The following is a 24,478-nucleotide window of genomic DNA, read 5'->3' as shown; positions in this document are numbered from 1 at the left end:
CAGGCCCTTTGCCAAGGACTAGCATCTATCCTTGTCTTCAGAGCATCCAGCCCTGATGAAAAGGTTGTCTCCTGTTGTCTGACAAACCCCAACTCACGCTGATCAGCCACAGACCAGTCTCCCGGTGTAGTGATCCACTGCTGAGCTACACAAAGCTAAAGCACACACAGCTTCACTTAATGCTTGGCCCGCTTAATCAAAAAAGCTGACGTCTGTTCAATGCACAACCTGTTGCTGGAGGAAGGCAACAGCTCAGACACATTCCCGCAGCCCCTGGTCCCTACACACACTTCCTGGTGCTCACACCTTCCTGAATCACGACTGCTATGGCAGATGCCGACACCACAGCCTTGTCAGTCAGCAGGAAGAATCCCCGACACAATGGGATGTCAGAGGCAAAGTGCACGAAGTTGTTCCTGTTTCAGTCACCTTCAAGCGCTGCACCTATGAACACAACCAGTTGGGTTCAGGACAGCCATCACCAAGGCCACCTCTGCCTGATCGTGTCACTATGCAAGCTCCCAGGACAGCAAGGAAAAGCAGGAAATAACGTGTCCATACATCTAACAGCAACTCAGCCCTTCGCATTAAGACAAATGGCCATCAACAGTACTCCCTCACCTTTGGATGGAGGTCTTGCACGTCCCCCTCCTTCTCTTCACTACCAAGTTAGAGGCTGCCCCCTTTCTTGCATCAGATGTAATGCCATTTTCCAAAATGCAAATATTTCATCTCAGCCTCCCAACAAACATCCACAACTTGCTGATGAAATACCAGTCTTGCTTCCCACCATGCTCCAGCAATACTGTCTACACTTACATGCATGCTGAATATGAGAGTGCTGTCAATCCTTGTATGGATGGGGAGAAAGAAGGCACAGAGAGAGGAAAAGGTCTGGAAGCACTGACCTCTTCTTCTCTTACCAGATTTCTAGCCAAAGGCACCAAAGAGGTTGTGAAGGTCAAACTGGGGAGCACAACCACATGTGCAATGGTCCAACATCATCTCTCTTTTGGGTGTGGGAGGTGAAGAGGAGAGAGAAGGAAGCTTCACCTTGCCCCTGGCCAACCCATCATTGTTGGATATCCATTGATGGATAAACACTGTCCTCTGTCATCAGAGAATGCACGTCCTGTAAGCACAAATCCCCAGAGCATTAACTCCACCTTTAATGTGGAAGAACATATGAAAGACATTTACTGGAATGAGGACCTTTCTCCATGCTGGCACAGAATGTTCTGAAGCTGCAGGCAGTGGGAAAAGACAGCTGATGTGCTACAGCATGAGAAGGACACCTCTCCCAAGACTTGTCAGCCTCAGTCGCTAAAGTGGCTGCCAAGATAGAAGGTGGTCAGTCTTCAGTACAGCACCTTTGCCCCAGCCCAAGTGGGTCACTTAGGAGAAGAGATCTGCCAGCTGCTCTCTACTGAAGAGCTGGGGCATCTTAGCACAACGTGGGCTGATAATGCTGAGCCATACCACCGAGAGGCCCTGCCGCAAGCCTTTACACAGCCTTGAATTCAAACACGTCATTAATGTTGATGGCATATACTCATTTGACCAGCTTAAAAAAACAGCTGGCTCATAGGGCTCTTAAGTGCAACAGTGCCCTACGTTAAAGGACTTTAATGTGGACAAGCGTTAAACTCACTCTTTCCTATTGAGAAACCCATGGCATATACTCTGTTCAAACAATTACACCATGTTATTAACAAAACCACCCTCAGAGCTAACACTGCACGTATATAAATAAAAGGCTTTTAATTTTTTTTCAAAAAGAAAAAAGATGGTAACTAAATAACCCACAACAAACCAGCCCTTTCCCCAAGGCAAAGCTGATTTTATTTGCCTTTCTTCATTTTTGCAGTCTTTTCTTTCCGCTTCTTCACATGCTTTGGAATTTTGTTTTTTCTCTTCTCTCTTTGGGCTTCTTTAACCATCTTCTTCCTTTCCTATAAAGGATCAAACACCATTCATTGAAAGTCAGAAGGAATGAAAGATTTTAAGCAGGTCAATCAATTACATTAACATTACAACATAACAACATTAACAAGTTAATTAATACACCAAATAAAAATGAGGTTATCAAGAGGAAAAAAAAAAATCAGAATAGTGAGGGGAAAGAAAAAAGGAAGTATAGATTGGGGGTGGAGCTGTACACTGGTAACAAACAAGGCAAAATTCAAACTTGTTAAAACCTGAGTTTCTTGTAACCTTTGAAGAAAGGAAGTGGTGAAGTCACCATCCCTAGAGGTATTTAAAAGACATATAGATGTGGCACTTAGGGACATGATTTAGCGGTGGACTCGGCACTGCTCGGTTAACAGTTGAATTCTATGACCTTGGAAGTCTTTCCCAACCTCAGTGATTCTAAAAGGCACTCTAAACTCATGCTATTTACACCTAAGATTACAACAGGATGCGTGACCTATGTTTTCTGCTACCATGTGTTTCTATATACCATGCAAAAATACTGATCCAGTAACTGTTGGTAACTCAGAGCAAGCTCATGATCATCAGCATTGGCAAAGGGTGCTATGCTACTGCAATACACTATAATTTGTGCCAGACAGTGAAGAGACTCAACTGGAAAACACAAATTCAGCATAATGAGGTGGGCGGTGGAAATAATTGCTGCTAATGAGTTGTTAAAGCTATAGCTGAATGCATAGGTTATCAAGAACCACATCTTACTCAGACAAAAAGAAGTACAAATGAAAACCTGTCCATAAGGATGAGAAGTGACCAAGACTTGCCTGCTTCACATCTGAAAGGCAGCAGCTTTAGATTGGTAGAAAGTGTCTATGAGACCACTGCATTTTTGACAGACACTATATCACCTTTTCTGGGAAGAAAAACCTAACAATCAACCCCCCAAATCTTGAAGGATGCAAGCCCAGCAAGTTTGAATTCTTCTTTTGCACGGCACCTAAAAGGCTGCCAAAAGGCTCTAACCCATGTGTGCTACTCTGCAGAAGAGCCTCACCAAAACAGGGCATACTTGTTATGGAGTTTGGAAAATAAAACCTTCAAAAAACCCCAAAACAAAACAAAAAACAACCAACCAAAAAAACCCAAACCCCTCCCTCCCCCAACCCCCCCCAAAAAACACCACCACCACAAAAACAACCACCATAATCCCTTTGCATGACCGCATTCAATCTCCTGCCCACAGCAGAGCTAGCCAGTCTGTACTAATGGTACTGGCCACAACCACTGTGGTACAGAGGTTGTCACCAAGTCAGCAGTTCAACAGGTCAAGTGGCCTCAGTTCCCTGAGCAAAAGGAGTTTTATCAGGGACCATGACCACAAACCTGAACACCAAATCGTGGAAGAGCAGCCAGAGGCACTGAAGAGCTGCCCAGGCTTCACTAAATTCTGCTTTGCGCAGCCTTAAGAATTTCCTGCAGAGACCTCTCTCCTAATTTTGCCTAGGCTCCAGAGAGCTATGTTATGTGTTTCTTTACATAAAAATACCATTAATAAAGCATCCATAATGAAATCCACTTTCTCTGCTCTCATTTTCCACTACAGTCCATAGCTTGTTTCAGACAAGAAACAGCAAGAACCACTCAAAACTAAGTCTGGATTTTTTTCCTGTCCCATAGGCAAAGGTGGGAAAAATAAACAATTCCTGGCCAGCTGACCTTTTTGTCCATGCTGACTTCAGCAGGTTTATCTTTGGGATGTACAGATTCTTTACAGCCAGAATCAGAGTCCTCTGAGCTGCCATCATCATCATCATCAGAGTCCGTTTCTGACTCATCTGCCTCCTTTTCAAGAAGTGCTGGAATCTACAAGATAGATCAAGAGAGAATTATATCAAACCAAGGCAGTCTAATGACAATATATACACACACATATCTATACCTACATATAAAAACAAAACAGGATCTGCTGCAAAGAGACCATTAAGCAAACTTGTGCCATTTCCTTTACTACAGCCATCAGGGTCTCAAGAAAAAGAATGAAAAGTAGGTTCACCCAAACTAAGAACAAGGAATCTAGAGTGTACGACACAGAATCTTTTAGGTCAGGGCTCAGAGCACAGTTGTATTGGCACTCCCAAACTAATTTCCATAAGTTAAACAGCAATTTGCTAACATATCTGGAAGGGAAATTTTAATTATACTTGGATCATACCCAAATCTACCTTGGGGGCACCGTAGGTAGGCTTTATTGCAAAAACAAATATCTACACTGGAAACGGACTTATTCTTAAGCCTGGAGACTGTGCCACAGTCTGATTCCACCCATATTTATATTTACATTTTAAAACAGAGTCTACACTACTACTAGGTAACATTTACAAAGGAAGACAGGAGAATCCACTTAGGGCTTCTGCTGTGAATTATATTCCTACAGACTGATCTGTACCCAGCTTCTTATCCAATGTACTTTACAGAACTATCACTGTCAAATACTTCAAATATAGCAAAACATAATATCTTACACCTTATACTGCAGGGTTCTTTTTGCACAATAGTTACAGCAAAGCTACCCCAAACATATCAAAACTTGTAGTCATGCTACAATTTACATCAATTATATTTTCCATAACTGGAAAATGCCTTCCCTCCTCTCCACCTTTACTTTAGAGATCATGGCCATAGAGAGGATTATCGTTTCATTCTCAAACAACCAACATCAGCCACAGTGCAGGGAAGCAATTCATGTGGTGAACAGATATGCTGTCATGCCAGACCCATCCCAGACATAAATGGTCACTCTGCAGACAAGAGACTTCTTTCACAGTGTCAGCTGTAAGATGACACATTTGCTGTATTCCTTGTAAATACTTTCCTGAAAATGGCTGAAACAGAGGATTTCAAAAAGACCCTCTCACCTTCTGAACACCAGACAAATCCTTCTTCAGCCCTGTCACAGTCTGGTAGAGAATCTACACCCAGGGAGAGAGAAAGAAAATTATGTTATCAAAATAAGTCTTAACTCTTCATGCCCAGAGAAAAATATTATCTTTAAAAAATCCCCAGGAAAAAACCCACAATGTCAGCACTAGTACTAACCAGACGATTTTAAAGTATAACACTAGACACAGTACTTCACACCTTGGTAACAAGGCTTCTGTTTGTTGCTATCAGTTTCCAGTAAGAAGAATTTATATTCCCTGCCTCTTTTTTTGCAGTGCCTCAACATGTCTACTCACATTGTCTTGCTGAACATTCAATGCCATATCCTCTTCTTTTAATTTCATCATTATATCCACATCTCTCTCATAGTTTTTAACTTCAGTCAAAGTTCGAGGTATGTAAGCCTTCTTAAACACCTAGTAGAGTAAAAGGAAACACAGAGTCACTAATTTACAGATAGTTTAATGATGTTCTTCCTTCCTAATTATACATCCTTAAGAGAATAATCACAAAGGATTTCATGGCTCAGAGAAACTAAAAGTGAACACAGCAATCACCCAATACCATCTCAACTGTATCTTTCATTTTGCAGGAACGTCCAACCTACATATTATTGATAGATCACAACTAACACGGCTCCTTCCTTAGCATGACCACAGCCAGGCCACTTACAAGATTTTCTCACCCTTCCAACTTCCTCTTAACCTATTTGAGTCCTAAGGTTTTGTGTTCTAACGATTTTTTTCTGATGTTTTTATGATGATGTTTACAAAGCCTTCAGGAGACAACTCCACTAAAAGGTACTGTTGGAATTTAATCTCTTTATATAACGATACCTGCTTCAACCTACAGTCTGACTCAAAAAATGTTCCTGCAGCAGTATAGTACAGTAAACCCTAACTGCACTATCAACAACAAACAACTTAAAATTTGTCATGCAGCCTTTTTGAAACAGTCCTCCAGCAAAGTTAAGGCACTCCCAGATCAGAGAGAAGCATTTTGCTTCTCTTTTCTTGTGGTATCAGTTCAATCACAACACAGATTTCGTACACTTTATGATCACAACCGCTAGACTAAGTGCTGTGTAAAGAGCAGAGGCCCCCATCTCTGCAGAGCTTGCCCTTAATCAGCTCTACTCTTTTGTGAAGGCAGTGACATGAACTAGCCATGGTCACATGCGAAGTCCAAGAGAAATAAACCAAATTTAGATGCTAATAAACCACCTCTCTTACAGGTCAGTACTTTTATATAGCAAAGGAATAATTGGTTTGCAAAAGATGGGCTTGCAACAAAATACCAACATCTGACCCTACAGTGCACAAGTTGTATGCCTGGGATAACTTAGGAAACAACCAAACCAAAAAATCATTCCTTGGTCAAGCTTGAGCCAGAAGCAGTTAGTAAGACCTGCAGAGCTCCAAGAGATAAAAAAAGAAGTCTTCCATAAATCAAGTAGTATTGACTTCAATGACAAACACCATGTGAACCAGTACAAATAGGTTCTCACTGATACAAATTCTACTCAACATGGAGGCTTTTTTTGTTTGTTCATTTGTTTTTGTTGTGGTGGTTAAAAAACCCAACCAAACAACAAAAAAAACCTCAATGCAAACAAATACAAAACAACAATCAACTTTTCTGGAACAGATACATAAGACTAAGATAGAAATTGTTGTATGTTTACATCAAGCCTTTGCAGAATGTTCACAGTTTCCTGTAATGGAATTGAAATTGCTTCACTTAATGTAAAAGCAAGGAAGAAAAACAGTACATGGAAGAACCGAATTAGACCAGAACAGGAACCAGATAGGCAATCTGGTCAATGCACATATCCAAATATTCTGCTTCTGCATCACTGGTGCAAAAACACTGGCATAATCAGGTTGTTTTGTTAACTGAACCTGAACGGGAAGATACATCAAGGGACTCAGCTACAAGCAAACACATTGGTTTCGGAAATGGAGCATTTGCCTCCTAACACCTTAGCACTGTCAGCTTTTACACATGGCATCCCTTAATACTTCACATCTCAACTAGTTCCAGACATATCAGTATTACAAACAATGTTTTGTTTATCATCTGTACATTTTGCCAAATAAAACAGAATGTTTTTCATTGTTTAGAAGATGCAAGGTTAATATTAATTTCACAAAAGGAACAAAAATCCTCACTTACTTCCTCATCCACTTTATCTTGACTGGATCTTTCCTCCTCTGTTCTTTTCGATGCTATTTCCATTGCCTAAAGAAATACCAAACAATACAAAGTTATCACTCTCTATAATCGCATCACTTAATCCAACTAACCATTCCCATCTGTGTGTCTCCACGTACTCCACACTGTCCACTCACAAATACTCCGGCTTTCCCAATGGCAATGCCTTCAGCGACACCTAATGGTAACCAACATTGCTGCGAAGCTCACCTAGAACTGCAGATCTGCTTTATTAATCGAGGGAAAACATGCTTGCTGCTCCTCCCAGACCAAACTATGGCAGGTCCAGCACAACTACAGGACGTAACAGCACAAGGAGAATACCATGAGCAGTGCTCAGTCCTGGAACTTGGCTCTTCTCACACACACTGAGCAAAGCCAGGGGAGCACAAGTATGGGGAACCATGTAGCACAGCTCTGTCTCATTCAACCTCCAATATGACAGAAAGTACAAAACATGTGGAAATCCCCATGCTGTACTGGTATATGGACCACACTCACATGGTCTTGACCAAGAATGACACAACAAATCTCTACTCTGAGCATAGCATATGTGGCTCCCATTTCTCTTAGATTAACTTAAAAAGCTTTTTTCCCACTTCCTTCCCTTTTTAAGGAAACATCTAACTGGGAGTAGAGGACTGGCAGCTGCTAGCAGCACTAAGTTTACCTCCTCCTAGAATCAACGTGTTCTGCCATTGATTACATTTGGCTAGCAGGACCATGTTGTACCTTGGAGCAGCATTGCCCTGAGCGATTCTCCTCCTCTCTCAGCCCACCCTGCTCAGATCTGCATTCTTAACCCCATTCTCTATATAAGCATGGTTATATTTCTGCAGAGCTTCTCCTTGTCAAAAACAGCAAACTAATTTAAAGCATCCTGGTTTTAGTAGCACCTGAAACAGACATTTGAGTTTTCATAATTAGACTTTTTGTTAAAACACAGAATGAAGTATTGTCATTCTATAATGGTATACATGCAAAAAACCCCACATGCGTTTTTGAAGCACTGGCATAACAATGTCACGTACCAGATTCCTTCAATAGCGGGATGTAGAGTAAATGAGATAAAGGAGCTTGACCTAGATCTGATTTTACTGTTCAAGTCTTCCTACATAAGCAACAAGGCCATGAGGTCTCACCTTAGACAGATAGTCATCAATGTTCTCGCTTGTGATAGAAGGATCAGTAATAAACTCAAACAGCTCCCTTACGGTCATCACTGCAACATTGCGCTTTTGGAAAAAGTCTACCAAGAAACAAGGTCAGAGACAAAAACTGTAAGTAATTACATGTCACATAGGCAGCTGTGATGCTAAAGTGACAGCTACAGCAAGCCAATGGTCCTGACGACTTGGGAAAGTCTTAGCAGCATGTACTGCATCATACTGGGTTTAACTATCGGATTACTCTTGCCCATCCAAAATAAAACTGGTTACCTTTCAGATGCAATGAATAAGGAAAGAAGAATAAAACCGGACAAATATAAAAGCCAAGTCAATTTCAGCAGGAGCCAGACTTAATAGTGAAGGGGCTAGGTAGTAAACAATTCAAGACAGGTGTTGTATTTTCAATGACTAAGATGAAAAATGTATTTAAAAGAGTAAGGAATAGAGACCTCAAACTTTTGCCAAACAGAAACAGAAGCATTCACTGAAACACAGTACAGCCTAGTTATGATCCACCTAAAAGGGAAGACACATTAACATATTAGAATTTTCCTCAGTTGTTACACTCAGAACTTTAGTCAAGCATAACCAAATTGGGAGGCTGCACTTCAGTGCTGAAAAACAGCATTGAAAAACACTAAGGATTGTTTAATAAGTGTTTCCTACTAAGGTTCTCAGAAGATCTCTCACCATGAGAAATTAATCATAGAACAACAACGAAGTTTGGAGGGAGCTCTCTGTGCCCTTGGGACCAAAAGTCTTCACAATGACCACAGCTAGGGCAGAGCATAAAGCTGATGACTTTCTCAGAGTTCCTCAGAGTCTCTGTGAAGGACTACATAGATGCAGTTGCAGTGACAGAAAACAAACAAAACACACCAAAACCACTGCAACTCACTGGAGCACTAGAATATCTAGGGAGAGCAAGCCAAAGTACAAGGGTGAAAGTATCTGAGCCAGAAGCGAGTTATTAGAAACCCATGAACAGAAAAGGAATAAGGAAAAATTCACATGCTGGGTCTCAACAAACACATAGCATCAAAATGCAGAGTTCTTATTCCACAGACTTTCAAGAGTCTCTGTAAAATTAGAAAAAAAGTCAATCCGAAAAGAAAAGGGGGACAAAAGCAGTCTGTAGTAACAGATTTCTCATCCTCAGGGAGAAACACACACTACCAGGAGGTGTGTGTCTGTTACACAACGTACAGATTGATGCATGAACATCAAATTTTCAAGGGAAAAATACCATTGTCCTGGTTTTGTTAAAAACAAGTTTCTCTTTTAGTGAATTTTGCCTGTCAGCTAAAGCTTCATATTAGCTGCATTTTCCTGGAGAACCAGATACATGTGTTGGTAAACATAGCAATGCAGTGCAAAGTTACTGATAAGCACGGATGGACATCTCGCGAGAGGGGCGACCAGAAACTGGTGACCAAGAAACTGACCAACTGTGTATAACATTCCATTCACATGAATACTTCATATAAAAGTGGGACATCATGAGGATCTTGTCCCCTCTGCTTATGGCTGATATTAGGAGAGGACCTTGCTAGTCATCCCTGCGAACTGAGGCCTAGTGACAGACTGAATGCAGCTCCGGTTGGCTGCAGAGTCTAATCCAGGACTTTGGGTGCCAGCTCTGCAGTTGCTGAGACTTTCATCATTGGTTTTGTATATTTTGTATTATTTTCTCTATTATTAGTAGTAGCATTAGCAAAACATTTTTAATTTTTCCAGCTCTCTTCTCTCTGTCCTTCTTTCGCTCCCGATCGCCTGTCCTTAGTGGGAAGGGGGGAGAGGGAAGGGAAAAAGGGGGAAGTCAGGGGGGAGAAGGTTTACAATACATCTGCCAGGGTTTTATTGTCACCCTGCAATCTAAACCCTTGACAACCATAAAGGTACCTTGTTTATGAAAATACGATGACAAGTGATAACATCTCTAATAAATTACTCTATGCCTCAATCCTCTCAGCTGACCTGGACAATTAAGTGCACAGAACTTTGTAACACACAATAACTTCTTGCCAGCCAATGAGTTCCAGATGTGGATTCACTCACAGAAGGAAACATACGAATATGTCTGTGCAGTCTTTAATAAAGGAAGTTAAGACTGTGGTGGGCACTGCTGCAGATTGGGACTGATCTCTAATCAGTCTGAGACTGATCTCAGATCTATTGCAAATCTAATATTCAACCAGGTGACTCATTTTGGCCAGATGATTTCTAGCAAAACAGGCTCCACTCTTGTGAACTCAGCACAGTACACTGCGCCCTCGGGAAGCCACGAGAACCTGGGAGATGGGAGTATTTTAACAGAAGTTTGACAGCTTCTATAGTCAGTTATACCTGAAAGAACATGAGGGAACACCATTCACCTTCCTGAATAAGCCAGCTATCAGAACAAGAGCTGAAGTGCAGCCCACTCACCGTTAACGTTGGCACAATCCTTTCGCAAGAACTCCAGTGCGTGCGGGTGGTCATGCTCCACGGCCTGTGACACATCAATGATGTACACGTCCCCGCTGTGGTACCTGCAAACAAGTGCACAGAGCTGCACCAACCCCACCGCTGTTACGTGGGAGATTCTTGAGGGGCAGGGATTGAAGCGTGCTTCAAAATGAGGAGCCCACTAACAATCCTAAGGCATTTCTCTAGCAAACACCTTGTGTGTTAGGGTAGAGTCCTTTTTTTGGGTCAATCCTTTCCCTCCTCTACACAAGCTACATTATTAAACTTCAAAGAAACAGTCTTCTGATGACCATCAAAAAAACACAAACAAACAAAAAAAACCTTACTAATTTTTTCTCTAGTTGAGATTTTGTTTGCTTGTTTGTGAGAGGGTTTTTTTTTGGTTTGTTTGGTGGTGGTGTTTGTTTTTTCTTAAACAAAAAAGAGAAAGCTCAGATCTGGGTTAAAAGCTACATAATTAATTACAGAAGTTACAAAACCCAGGCATGAAAAGGACCCCACCCTCCCTTAAAGGCAGATTAGTACTCTCACATAGAGTTCTGCCAATGCATACGTTTTAGATGTCACAACTCAGAGCAAAGTTTAAAAACATACAGCATATTAAATTCACTGAGATCTGCGTGAACAAGTCTGGCATCTTGGTACATTCTTCTCATGTACTGGATGATTTGCAGGTACAGCTCCCGGACTTTGGAGTCAGATAACTGAGCGTTCTTCAGCAGAGGAGCAGGCCTTGAAATTACAACACAAAAAACACAAAGTGAATACTTTTTCTTTCTTCATACCAGCTGCAAATGCTTTAATTGCTGTACCTGATCGTTCTGCTCACTAAGTGTGTCAAGCAAGTCAGCATGAGCACCTAAGTGCACAGAGCCAGCATGAGGGGCAGCAAAGCTTGGTATATGCTTTCCAAAGATAAGGGAGCTCTGTTTCCAACATGAGCTAATTTGGGTCATGATACATTAATGTCTGTACCACAAAACAATGAGGCACCTTCAGGTGTGATCAGCAAGCTTTTCCAGCCTTCATCTCTGGCTAAGCCACTTTATTAATTCATTTTCCAGACAACTGAGGCTTCAGAATCATGCAGGTTGTCTGCAGTAGTAGCTGGCAAATGTCTGGGTATTCTACAGGTCATATGCACGAGTAAGAGTAACGTTAATTTTACAGGCCTTAAGTAATAGCAGGTAAATTCAGAGGGTTGGTTGGCTTGTTTTTATTAAACCTTTGTGGAAAGCTACTAAAAAAAAATACATATTTTATATATTTGATATTCTAAGGATACTTACCTATCACCTTTACCAATAAAGCCCATGAGAAGCACATGACTTCTTAGCATAATTGGCTCTGGGCAAGGTATCTGGGCTGTATTCAACCTGTAACACAAGAACAAATCCACAAAAGAAATAAAACCAAACTCTACTATTTCCATTGCACTAGTGCCTATAGAAGCTCTGTTGCTTTAAACATAATAAACAATAAGAACTCCTCTGCTCAGGCAACCCTCACTTGTGAAGAACAACTAGGAAATGAATAAAAAAGCCACAACCATTCTGGCTCTGACCCTTCTCTAAGCATTCCCATGTCAGACAAAGAATCTTTACACAGTTCAGGCTAATCCTAGATTAACCTATATCACACAGTGTGCTGTTACTCAGCAGCAGTTATTCTAGCTTTTCCTCACTTCTCACTCATGTCATACAGACAATGAAGAGCTTAGAGCATGAGTAGCAAGACAAATTAATATCATTATTCCTCCCCACCATTTCTTTTCTCTCCCAGAGGGAAGCTTATGACACTTTCCCAAGTACTCCAGAGACCCTAAAATAGCCACAGTCTAGCAACAGGAGGGTACCTCCTATAAAAGTTTTAATTACACCTTTCCATGCTGAAATAAAAATTGGAAGAGTTACCTTATTAAATTCCTCATTTCTTTTTCAGCCCATGTCTTCACCATTTTTCTTGGGTTGCCTTTGCAATACCCATGACGAAATCTTTAAATAAAAAAGAGACAACAGAGACTCTTAGTGAATTAATGCAGTATCAGCACTGGTGATTTTATTAACCCTTTCAAATAACCCCTCTTCCCCAGTAAAACCAGGCAGAAGTCAAACTCACCTGAATTCGCCACTCACATACTTATCCCGATCTTTAAACATCAGAATAGAGGTCTTGTAAATCTTTATTGCTCTGTTCTCTCCATTTGCAGTACTGGCGTGATATACATTAGCCTATCGGATTATGAAGGGAAGAAATAGTATTAAAGAAAAACTCTTTAAACCAATATAACCTTCTCTCGCCTTTCTGACATCTGGAAAAGATCTGATCTCTCCCCAGCTGCTACATGGCACCCATCTGAGTGAGACTGCACACAAAGGCGATTCCTTTTCTGCCAGAGGCAGCTTATGGGAAGTACCCAGGTCTGTGCACGGGTGTGACAACTCATATAGGCCAAAAACAACAATGCACAGGAAAACTGCATCTCCTCCACATTTCAGAGACTGAAACAAGCCCCTGTGGGAAGGGTTAATCTGAGCCCTTGCACTATTTAGTCCATAAAGCACGGCCCAAATATCTCATGTTGACAAGAGGTGGAAGTATGCCTTTAATCCTAGCAGCCAAGGACTTGGAAGAAAACCAAATCAGCCGAGGGTCTAGGCATTCTAAAACTGATTTATTAATTTCCTTAAACATTTATGGTCTGGTTTTAATTATCTGCAATATTACTTGATAATAACAGCATATAAACATGCTAGTTTTGTAAAAGCTATTAAGGTTCAATAGTATTTAAGCAGAATTCTGTTACACAACTTAGATACTCCCATGTCTACTGACATGTGGAACTGGTCTGATCTGCATGCAAGAGTGTCCTGCACAAAGAAAGAATTACCTGGGTTTATATGTTTTTCAGGCAGTGCTTAATATTGTGTATACACATACACCTTCCAAAAAATTCAGTTGTAACATAGAGTTAAAAAGATCCACAAATTCAAGATCATATTTAAGTATTCCTAGAAATCTTTCATACTTGGGAAAACTTGTTTCCTTTAACAAAAATTGCATTTTATCTTAAGATAACTTCCTAAAACCAAGTATTTCCACACACCTTCTGTGAATCACAGGCTTCCACCAGGCTTGCTGAGAACAACTATCATGTCATTTGTAATAAAACTTACTTCCTTCCCTGTGCTGATGCAGCCATTGATTTCTGATATGATGCCTCTAGTTAGCATCTTGAACAGAATCATTCGGGTCCTTGGATCCAACACCTCAAATTTAATACAGAAAAGTCAGCAAAATTGCTCTGTTTGAAGAAGGAAAAAACCTACTAATTCAGTCAGTTCTTAATACTATATTAAAGACCCATGGCATCAGACTATTCTATTGGATTATCAAATGATAATCCAAACAGCTGCTACTCAGAATCTTGCCATGATTCTAGAACAATACTTCTCTTTCTCTTTCAAGATTTTTTTTTTTTAGCTAAGCATATGACCTTGAGCTAGCTCAAGAAAATACATAAGAGAATAAGTTCCTGCTCACAGTCACATTAAATGTGTTAAAACATGGTTTCTCTTAAGATATAGCTATCATAGCTCTTGTAGAGCAGCTATGTGGCCTTGGGCCAGTAATAGGTCAGTCTTGCTAAAGAACAAAAAAGGAAAAAAAGCAAATCCACCATTTTTTAATTGTTGTTTGGAATTTAATAAAAGCTTAAGATGGAATTCTGCATTGCATATACAATCAAATCACAATGCTAATCACAAAAATGAGCTCCAAAATGTTTATGGAAGCAAATGCAACCTTCACACACGAAAGAAACAAAGAAACAACAGGTCTCTTTCAGGATAACAAGGGAAACAGAATTCCAAGGCAAAACTCTGTTCCTACAGCATCCATTTTATCATTGATTCCAAAATTCCACACTATTTGCCCAGGTCAAAAGAGAAATGTGATGCACAAAGGACTTACTTGTTCTACTGTCGCTCTGTCTGACTTATCCTTGACTCGGTACCTAGCAGAAGTGAAAATAAAATTATACAATCCCACACATGGACTCATTACTTTGACAGAGTAAAACATGACATTCGGTACCAAAGAGAAGATGACAGCCTCAAGAAGTAAGGCTTTCAGTTCATACAAAAGCAAAGGTTTCTCCTGCAGACAGAAAATAAAACACAAAACAAGCAAAACACACAAACATCAGTGCCCTTCACTTTTACAGATACCTTCTTGCCTCCACTTAATAATGCTCACTCAGGAGAAAACAATAAATGTCATAACAACACAGGGCTATGAGTGGCAGGCTTAATTCTTTTTTTTAAGGTACCTCATCTCACCAAATCATCAGGTGGAAACTTCAGAAAGTTTCCAGCATTTTTTTCTAGCCAAAATGCTTAAGGACCTCTGTTTAGAAAAAGAGCATCAGAGATAAAATAGTCTTTTGCTAGTGGCATGACACTTCTGTCTTACTACACCAATACACAAGCAGCAGTGCCAGAAGCATTAAAATTTTTGAGTGACAACTGATCTGGAAACAAAAAAGTTTTAAATTGGAAAACAAATCACATGAAGATTATTTACAAATTTGGGGTTTTTTTAGTAAATTTATTCCAAACTCCGGATCACACTAGGAAAGAAGAACTCCAGGTTCAAATTATATAAATGAAAATAGAACTAGAATACTCACATGTCTGCTTCCTTCTGTCTAGACTTTTCTGTGACTCTGTTTATAACAGAGTCATCAAAATTCAGTTTATCTGAAAAACACATGAAAAAATGAAGAAAAACAATATTTTAAAAGTATTGAGGAAGTTTCCTATGTTGGGAATTGCCCCTGCAATCCTGCTGCCAGCCAACATGCCACGACACAATGTTCAAACAGAGGTGGAGCTCTTTATAACAAGTCCAGAAGCTTAGCTACATACCAGAGTTAATCTAGCACTCCACTCTGTCTATATTTCAAGGACTATAAGGTAACAACACAGATCAGTAAGGAGTCCCACTCGGAGATATAATGCCATCCAGAAGTAATGCCTTTAGGATAACATCTCACCATTAAATTTGTCCAGCACTCTCTTATCACAATCAAATGCCATTGTTCTAAACAGAACACACAACAGAGTCCAGGATTCTCTCCTCATAATGTACTTAAACCAGTATTTGATTAATTGCTAAATGTATAAAAGCTGCTGTATTTGCCTACATATGCTAGCATTACTCTTTGGAAGCTTAATTTTAGAAACACTTTGTTATGAAGGAAAACACAACCTCTGTTTACTACTCTGTCAAAAGGCCTCAATCACAGCTATATCTACCCCTAACAGACAGAGCTGAACAGCCATTTCCATCCCATGGGAAACATCAAACTATACCAGCTAGAACTGCAGCCTCTTCGCTTATCACAGAAACTCTACCCCTGTGAGGTAGCATAATGTACCACCCTTGTACTACAGGGGACTGCCACTGTCTAGAAGCTTTAAGAATGGCCAACAATGTCACAGAGGTGACACCCTCCCTCCAGCCAAAGAGCTTATTCCTGCAGAGCAGCTAGGGAAGAAATCTTCCCATTTTATGTGGTCTGGGTAAGTCAAGAGGAAGGAAGAAAAAAACAAGCAAACAAAAAACAGCCCTGTGGCTCTGAAGGGGAAAAGAAAGGGGTATGACAGCTGGTTAATGGAAACTAAAGGCAACTTCAAGTACACAAAAGCCATTTTTCAATCTGTGTGGCAACGGTTAACTGCCATTCCAGTGAGTTCTGGCTTAAATTAAGCAAAATTAGTCTGAGAATATCAGAGAGTGGTAGCTGCTTCCATGTAAGAAGACAATGCAATTATACTCACCTAAATTAATTTTATGTTCAAACTTCCTTAAAGCCTTGTCTGTAGGGGTAGACATTTTTGCTGAACAGCAACTAGGGGTCTGTCTATTTGCCTGAAACAAAGGATTTGTTAACATAAGTTGCCTTCTCTAGATAGCACTTTGAAATACAGACTGTATCATTGGAAAAGTCACCTCAAATGCCTATGCCTAGAGCTATAAATAGAAAACCAGAAAAGGTGAGGAAATGGATACAGTTTAACATCAGATTTTTCTCAATTCAGGAAAATACAGGTGACACATCAGTTAAAATTCAAAAAAAGTCATCCAACTCAGGATAATTTTTAGTCTGGGAATTGAGCTGCAAGTCCCCAATATTAACACTTCTCTCTATAAAAGGAAGAGAAATAGCAGACAGAAACAAGAAGAAAAATTAGACAAAAAATGAGAAGATAAAGAACAGAAAACTTTCCAAGATCCTATCTTTTCTGACAGGTAGTCTTCGCCAAACACAATATCTGAATACAATTTCACCAACACTTGATAACATAACTTTCTAATTAAGGCAACAATAAATCACCCAGGGCACATGCTGTGAGTCAGACATGATATGCCACAATCAGGACCACTCTAATTATCTCAACTACTCTGTTGTGTTGATATCAATAGGAAAAAAAGAGGTTTTGAAACTCCAGTGTCCAAGCTGCAGGGAAGAAGCATGCTAGGTCTCCCTTTACACACGGTTTTGATTCTGCACAATGCCAGAGTTTCTATGCCAACAGCATACACTCTAAATTAATCCACCTCTAGCACCTCCCTCCATCTCCTATGCTTTCTTTTACTGCCCTCACTGTTAGTCCAAAACACAACCTGCTTCAACCTGGGTGCGAGATGCAGGCATAGTCTTAAAATTAAATAGAAAGGATGGGGAAGATGACAGAGGACAAATACCAAAATGTAAGTAACATGAGTAAAGATTGGGGTGGGAAAAGAAAGAAAATTTGACAAAGGTAAGGAACAGAAGGAAAACTGCAGTGACAAAGAGAATCCAATGACAGCGTTTGAGACAAAGAAATCAGGCAGAGCTCTGGCTACAAAGTACAGACACACTTGGCACAGCAGAGGAATAGACTCAAAGGAAATTTTTCTCTCAAGAAAAAATTTGCATTTACACTGAACATAATACTAAAAAAGAACAAAGCCTTCAGGTTATCCCCATTTACTCGTGAGTACTCTTGATGTTCACCAAATAGCCTTCAACATACCTGTGGATTGCATCCACCGGCAGCATTGTGGCGCTTTGTGAGCCTTCCCACCTCATCATCCCAGTCCCAGTCTTCATCTTCCTCTTCATCATCATCATCATCACCATCACCATTTCCTTCCTCAGTGTTAACTTCTTCGTGCATCCGTAACTGGCAGTTCTCAGTGACCTCATCTTCTTTAGCCGTTTCTGTGTCTTGCGTAAATTCACTTCAAACAAATACAGGTATTTATATAACTACGAATGATTGTTACAGTCATCAAAAAATCAACACATTTATCCAAACAAATTATTTCACAAGGTTAGCTCTCCATGAGGTATTTCTCACTTCACCTTTCTTTAAGCAAGTATAGAAGAGGATGTCACAGCTTTTAAACAATGGACTACATTTAAATTGTCTTCACCATATCACTCCTGCCTTCTCACTTGTTCTGCAGTTACGTGTATTTGGATCCCTCTGACTCCAATCAGACGAACAAACCAGATCAGGTCAGGTGGCTCCTTCACCAGAGATTAACTACTCTGCTTGCTGCCCTAGTAGATTTCTACCTGACAAGGTATCACACAAAATCTCACTGGAAACAGACAGCCAACCTACCGGTAACTCAGAGCACCAGTACAATCTGCATGAAAAAAAGTTAGACCTAAAAAAGAATTTGTGGGATAAATTAACCCTTTTGACTTATTCATGTCTTGATGTCTGTAGTACGTCACATTTTTCTGCCAGAATAAGTATGTCTCAAAGCAGACTCCCCACAGGCATTTGACATTTAATTAAATAAATGGTAAACTGTAAGGAAAATGGCTTGAACCCATAGCACAAGACCCTTCTTTTATTCACCCCCTCACTAAATATAAAAAGCTCTAGACTTTCAATGCAACAAAAAAAATATTTTTATTCCAAAATGAACCAAAGTTATTTACTGTCCTAATCAACTCGCTGTTCTCTTACGTAGTTTCACATGTTCAGTTAAAATCAAATAATACCAAGGTGAAACTGCCTCAACCAACCCAAATCTACAGGTGGGTCTGTCCATTAAAATGGTAAGGGAGAAATCACAATAATTAAAAAGCTGAGAGAGCACTGGAGAGTGTCCAGAAGAGGGCTACGAAATCAGTGAAGGGTTTGGAGGGGAAGCCATATGAGGAGTAGCTAAAGTCACTTGGTTTGTTGAGCCTGGAGGAGACTGAGGGGAGACCTCATGGGGCTACAGCTTCCTCACAAGGCAGGAGGGGCAGGTGCTGAACTCTTTAGTGACCAAGGACAGAACCCCAGGGAATGTCAGGAAGATGTGCCAGAGGAGGTTTAGGTTGGACATGAGGAAAAGGTTCTTCCCCAGAGGGTGGTGGAGCACTGGAACAGGCTCCCCAGGGAGGTGTCACGGCCCCAAGCCTGACAGTGTGCAAGAAGAGACTGGACAAGCCCTCAGACACTTGGTGTGAACTGTGGGGTTGTCCTGTGCAGGGACAAGAGTTGGACTCCATGATCCTTGTGGGTCCCGTCCAGCTCAGGACATTCTATGAGTCTGTGAGCGCATGGCTTCAGCTGGGGCAGCACACCCGTCCTCTCCCGCCGTTTTCAGGCGGGCATCCCCCTGCCGGGAGCCGTTCAGGGCTGTTCCCCTCCCCACCCGTTGCTTTTGCCGACCACCCCCGGGACAGATGCACCCAAACCGCCAGCAGGGCCTGTGGGAACCGCTGGGGCACCGCGGCCACCCCGCTCCCCCCAGGTCCGCCCAGCCTCGCCTCACGCCTGCGCGGGCCCCGCGGCCCGCCTCCCCCCGAGCGTCCCACAGCCGTCCCCTCGCCGTCCCCTACCCGTCGGAGCACTCCGCATCGTCGAACTGCCCCGGCACGGCCTGGCTCATGGCCACCGCACGGTAATCCATGGCGGCGGGCGCCCGGCTGCCCCCTACGGCGCCAGCAGAGGGACCAAAAGCATCGAGGGAGAACCAGGCTGCACCAAGTCGGGAGGGGCGGGACCTGCCGCCGGTTCCGGAGCGGGGATTGGCTGCGAACGCCTGACGTCAGTCCCCCCCGTCGGGTGTGGCCCAGTCGCGATGCGCCAGGGTTGGGAAGGGGGGGAGGGAATAAGACTGGGGGTACCTCTCGTAGCTCCCTCCACTGGGGGAACTCACAGCCACCACTGGGTATATAAATACGTTCATACTCATCTGTGGTACATCTGCATAATATGGCACAACACAGCCTTAAAAATATCCCATCTTCAAGCCTTCTTTTTACTAGAAATTACCATTTGTACCACAGATTCATGGTTGTTTTCCCTAAAAGGTTAGCGATTACCTGTGTCAATCATCAGATATTGATAACAGTTTTATCTAATGCACTCTGAAATGTTAAATTCTGATTTCTATTGAAATAAAGCTGCAACGAAGGACAAAGGGATTCCAAATTTTCAGTTCTTGCTAAAAGCATCTTAGGTAATACCCTGTAGGAAACAATTACCTTGCAAATACAATAGGCCCAGGCAGGATCTCTCAGCAAAGCGTATTTTAGTGATGATTTTGCAAGACTGGGTGTTCTACCTGAAGGTAGGCAAACATAATAGGGAAAAAGCCCCTGCTTATATTACTGCAAATTCCCTCCCTGGTTCCCCATTGATTGGGTACATCAGGGTTTACAGACTACTCAATGCCTGCCTCAGTTTACATATTTCATTCATCTAATCCAAACAATACCCTTTCCCTTTTTGATCTATTTAAAATATGGGCTTCTGGCTCTTTGGCTACTCTTTCCCCTAGATTAACTTGTAAATACAGGTATCAGTATGCATTCCAGGATTAGTTTGAAGAGACTTTGTTTTACATTAAGGATTCATAGACTGATGTCTCTCAGCCCCTCCCCCCTGCTGTGGTCAGGCACCACCAGCTCCTCAGTTTTGTAAAAACAACATTTCTTCGTTAAATGTTCATTATAACCCCTTACACTGAACAATGTGCTAAACTGTTTATATATTGATACAATGTAGGATTACAATAATAAAAGTCAGTGCTGTGCTTTTGCTGTTACATAATGGTAAAATTTTAAAACAGTATTGTTGTAGAAATGTTCCCGTTATCCAAGCCTTATATAAAAAGGCTATCAAGTGTCTGCAATTGTGCAGAAAACAGGGATGCTTATACTAAGAAGTCTTTTGGAATACTTGGAACAGATGTATTTTCCCTGTGACACTTCTGTAAAGTCAACCCCTTGAGCCTCTGAACGTGGAAAGCAACAAGCCAGTTTCTGATATTTGTAAAGCTGCCTCTTTACTTCAGACTGTCTTCAAGTTCTGTCACTTAAGCTTCTGACACTAGAACTAGCTGTTGGAGGATTCTTAATCTATGTGGGTGAAGCTGCAAAGAATGTGCTGCCCTACAGGTTTATTTCACTGTCTAATAAATTTTTCAGTGCTCCTAAGTAAAAAAAAAAAACCACAACATTTATTGTAATGACAGGGAATTATTTGAAACATAACACCGCCAGAAGATTTCCACATTCATTTTTATTCCTTGTTTGCTTCAGGCTTGCATGTAACTTCTGCTACAGCCATAGGCTGCAGCATGCTTTGTTTTTTCCCCAGGCTTTAAGCACTCATCTAGAAACAGGCACAAACTGTGCTACAAATGATTCACCTGCAAGGGGGTTAAGCAAAACAGGCCACTAGGTGATGGTGATACCTTCAGAAGGAGAATGTCCTAAGTTATGAAGTGCTAGGCTGGCTTTGATTCTCAATCAGATCTACCACAGGCTGAACCGCAGTATGGTCTTGGGCGATTCCCTTCATGCAAGTCTCACGGTTGCAGTTTCTCATTTCTGAAATGGAGGTATTAATAGTAATATTTCTTGTGTTCACACAACAGGACATGAAGATAAATGCATTAGCATTTAGAAGGCATTTAGACAGGAGGTTTATATAATTATTTAGATAACACTATATCAGGCTAATGAGCTGATCAGAAGGAGAGAGTCAGGCAATCACAGACTACAGTTATTCCACCACAATGGGACACAAAATATGAAGATACTGCCCTCCACCTTCAATATTTCTGAAGAGGTAACTTTTCAGTATTCCCCACAGGCCCACATTGAAGGAAAACAAGGACTTCAGCCTCTCCACTCTTTACTTACCACTGTAAAGTTAAAAGGAAAAAAGGGCAGGAGCAGCATTGCGGTCCCATCTGCCAGCCACCATTTGACAGGGCATGTGAAAAGAGGTGGCAGAGGCTGACCAGTCAGCACCCCTAATCCCTGGGAGTTCAGACCTCCACCAACCTATGTATTTGGCCTGGACCACTGTAGCTCCATGTTCTTTCTCACCCAAGACTGTCCTTGGAAAACTACTGCACCCATTACTCTGCCTATGACTACATCGTTATCCTTCCTGAATATTAAGTCACAATGTTTGCTCACACTTGGAAATGCACTAAGTCTGTACTTAACACTGCACGTTACGTGTGACAGAGATATTCTGGTTCACACTGAAGCTGGGAAACTGCATATAGAGACTGCACTTGGAATCTCTGGGAGAACTGTAGTCTTGGTCTTCCAGGGAAAAGTGACTCAAAAGAACCACTAACCATTCCCTTTTTATATTTGCAAGACAAAATATAGAACCCAAAGGGAAGACTCTCACTGTCAGCTTTGTGAAGGCATCTCTGTTTCTGAACCCATCTTGGAAAGTTCCACATGCAGCATGTTCCTCTTGATGAGGCTAAACATGAGAGGCATTTCAAATGACCTGTCCCAGTATGAGTTATAATGATATTTTACCTGTCACACCCCCCCTTCCCTGCCAAAGTGGGCCAGGGCAGTACTTTGTATTTCACAGTGCTGTCTTAAGCTGGTGCAAAGCCTGTTGAAATCAACAGACTTGATAAGATTGAGGTCAGCTGCTTAGATCTTACTGTGGTATTTTATATATGAGTGCTGGGCCTGCCAGATGTATAATATAGAAGTGTTAAAAATATGAAATGCACGTGCTGGAGTTGCACCTTGAATTAACTGAGTAACAAACATAGGGGGCAGTGCACTTCCATTGAGGCTCCCATTCAGATTGCAAATGATTAAAATTGTTAATTAACTTTTGAATTAAATTATGTTTTATTATAATTATTACAAATTACAAATGATTACAGGCTACAACTACACCCTTCTGGTAGGCAGCCACTGGACAACAGACTGACCCTCCAAAAAACTGGAGAGAGCACAACAATAGTATATCATCCAGTTCTTTCCATAAGAACATAGCATATATATCAGATCTGATACAGTCAAACAGAGAAGTGAAACAAGGTATAAAGAATGGTGTGAACACAGTACAACAGAAGAGGAAGTATTGAGACAGTTTTCACCAGAATCTATAAGATGCTTTTTCTTGTTTATAGTTCTTTGTCTTTTTTCAGTTACATAGATTGTAAGAAAAAAATCCAAATCAAACATTTAAAAATGGTGGATCAAACTCTGCTTCTGTTTATTATTATTATAGTATTTAGGAAATTCAGTAAGAAGATTGTATGGCCTATTATGTAAGGTATTACAGGATATTCTGACTGTCCCACTCCTTTCAACAGACTAATTCAGTAGTATTTCAAGTTTTTGTTTTTTTTTTTTGGCCTTCTACCTTTGTCTTCAGTGAGTAAAGTCTCCTTTTTATCAGCCTTCTCAAAATTCAGTAAATAGAGGAATGCATTGAGCATTGGAAGCCATTTATTTCTTACTTCTTTAATGTAAACATTTTTTTGTCTCTATTTTCTACAATCAGGTTGTTTGGCCAGGTTTAATTCAGATTTCTTTGGTTTCTAAATTCTTGCTTTAAAGGTCAAAGACTACTGTAAGTTAAGCCAAAATGTGACAATGACACTCTTTAGACTTTTCACTCCACTGGAGCTTAATACAAGTGCAAGGACTGTAGCCACTGCAGAAGGGGAGGCTTCTTCAGTTTCATCACTTCATAATGCTGGCCCACATCGCCTTGTCTTCACAGACGGAAAATTTCCACTGAAGCTTTTGAAAAACTAGTTTGCATAAATTGTACAACCTCTTGTTTTGCAACAGAAGAATGACACAACTCTACTAGTACTGTAAGAGTGTGGGTGAAGCTTACTCAAATTTATCCTCAGTTGCCTTTCTGCCTTCTCTGAATAGATTACCATCAAGCCATGCGACCTCTCCTTTTTCTAATTAACTGATGACAGAATGTGGTTCTAGAAAATGCCAAAAACTGATAGGGACTTTTTACTCCAGTATTCTGAGATATCACTTGCTCCCAAGAAAGATTATAAGCAAGGAGATAGAAGCAATAAAGGGGTTCTCTCCATTTACAGAACAGGGAGCCCCTGTCCAAGTTCTTATGGAGCATCCTCAGATATATCTGGAACAAAATATTCCTATTATCACTCAAAAATTATCATATTGGGAGACAGTTATAAACTAGAAGGGTCATCAAGGAGCTAGAGCAGGCTCAGCAAGAATAAACCCAAATCATGTACCTTCAGTGTAATGATGTGGTTTTGGAGATGGCTAAAGATGGGGGAAAACTACTGTTTAACAAAGGGAATTTAGATCTAGATTACGTAACTAGGAGGATAAAGTGGAGTTAGAAGGAACAGCCAACATGGATTATTGATTCTTACTATGAAACCATTTATCTCAAGACCAATTTTGAAGA

At 41.0% G+C, this 24,478-nt stretch overlaps 1 protein-coding gene across 1 annotated transcript; it reads right to left on the bottom strand.

Moving 5' to 3' along the window:
* Positions 1–1,841: 1,841 nt before the first annotated feature.
* On the bottom strand, positions 1,842–19,748 carry RIOK1 (RIO kinase 1; the record flags this gene model as incomplete). Its single annotated transcript, XM_080340242.1, has 17 exons — positions 19,627–19,748; positions 17,810–18,017; positions 16,568–16,658; positions 15,415–15,484; positions 14,697–14,739; positions 13,901–13,993; positions 12,843–12,955; positions 12,638–12,718; positions 12,014–12,100; positions 11,319–11,456; positions 10,683–10,786; positions 8,229–8,335; positions 7,048–7,113; positions 5,169–5,288; positions 4,848–4,901; positions 3,649–3,795; positions 1,842–1,952 (listed from the first exon to the last, which is right to left on the bottom strand). The coding sequence occupies exons 1-17, from the start codon at positions 19,695–19,697 to the stop codon at positions 1,842–1,844; spliced, it is 1,704 nt and encodes a 567-aa protein (XP_080196368.1). The 5' UTR covers positions 19,698–19,748.
* Between the last annotated feature and the right edge of the window lie 4,730 nt (positions 19,749–24,478).

Source organism: Nesoenas mayeri, assembly GCF_963082525.1.
Source record: "Nesoenas mayeri genome assembly, chromosome: 2".
Taxonomy (NCBI): Eukaryota; Metazoa; Chordata; class Aves; order Columbiformes; family Columbidae; genus Nesoenas; species Nesoenas mayeri.
This window is presented reverse-complemented; position numbering and strand designations above follow the sequence as displayed.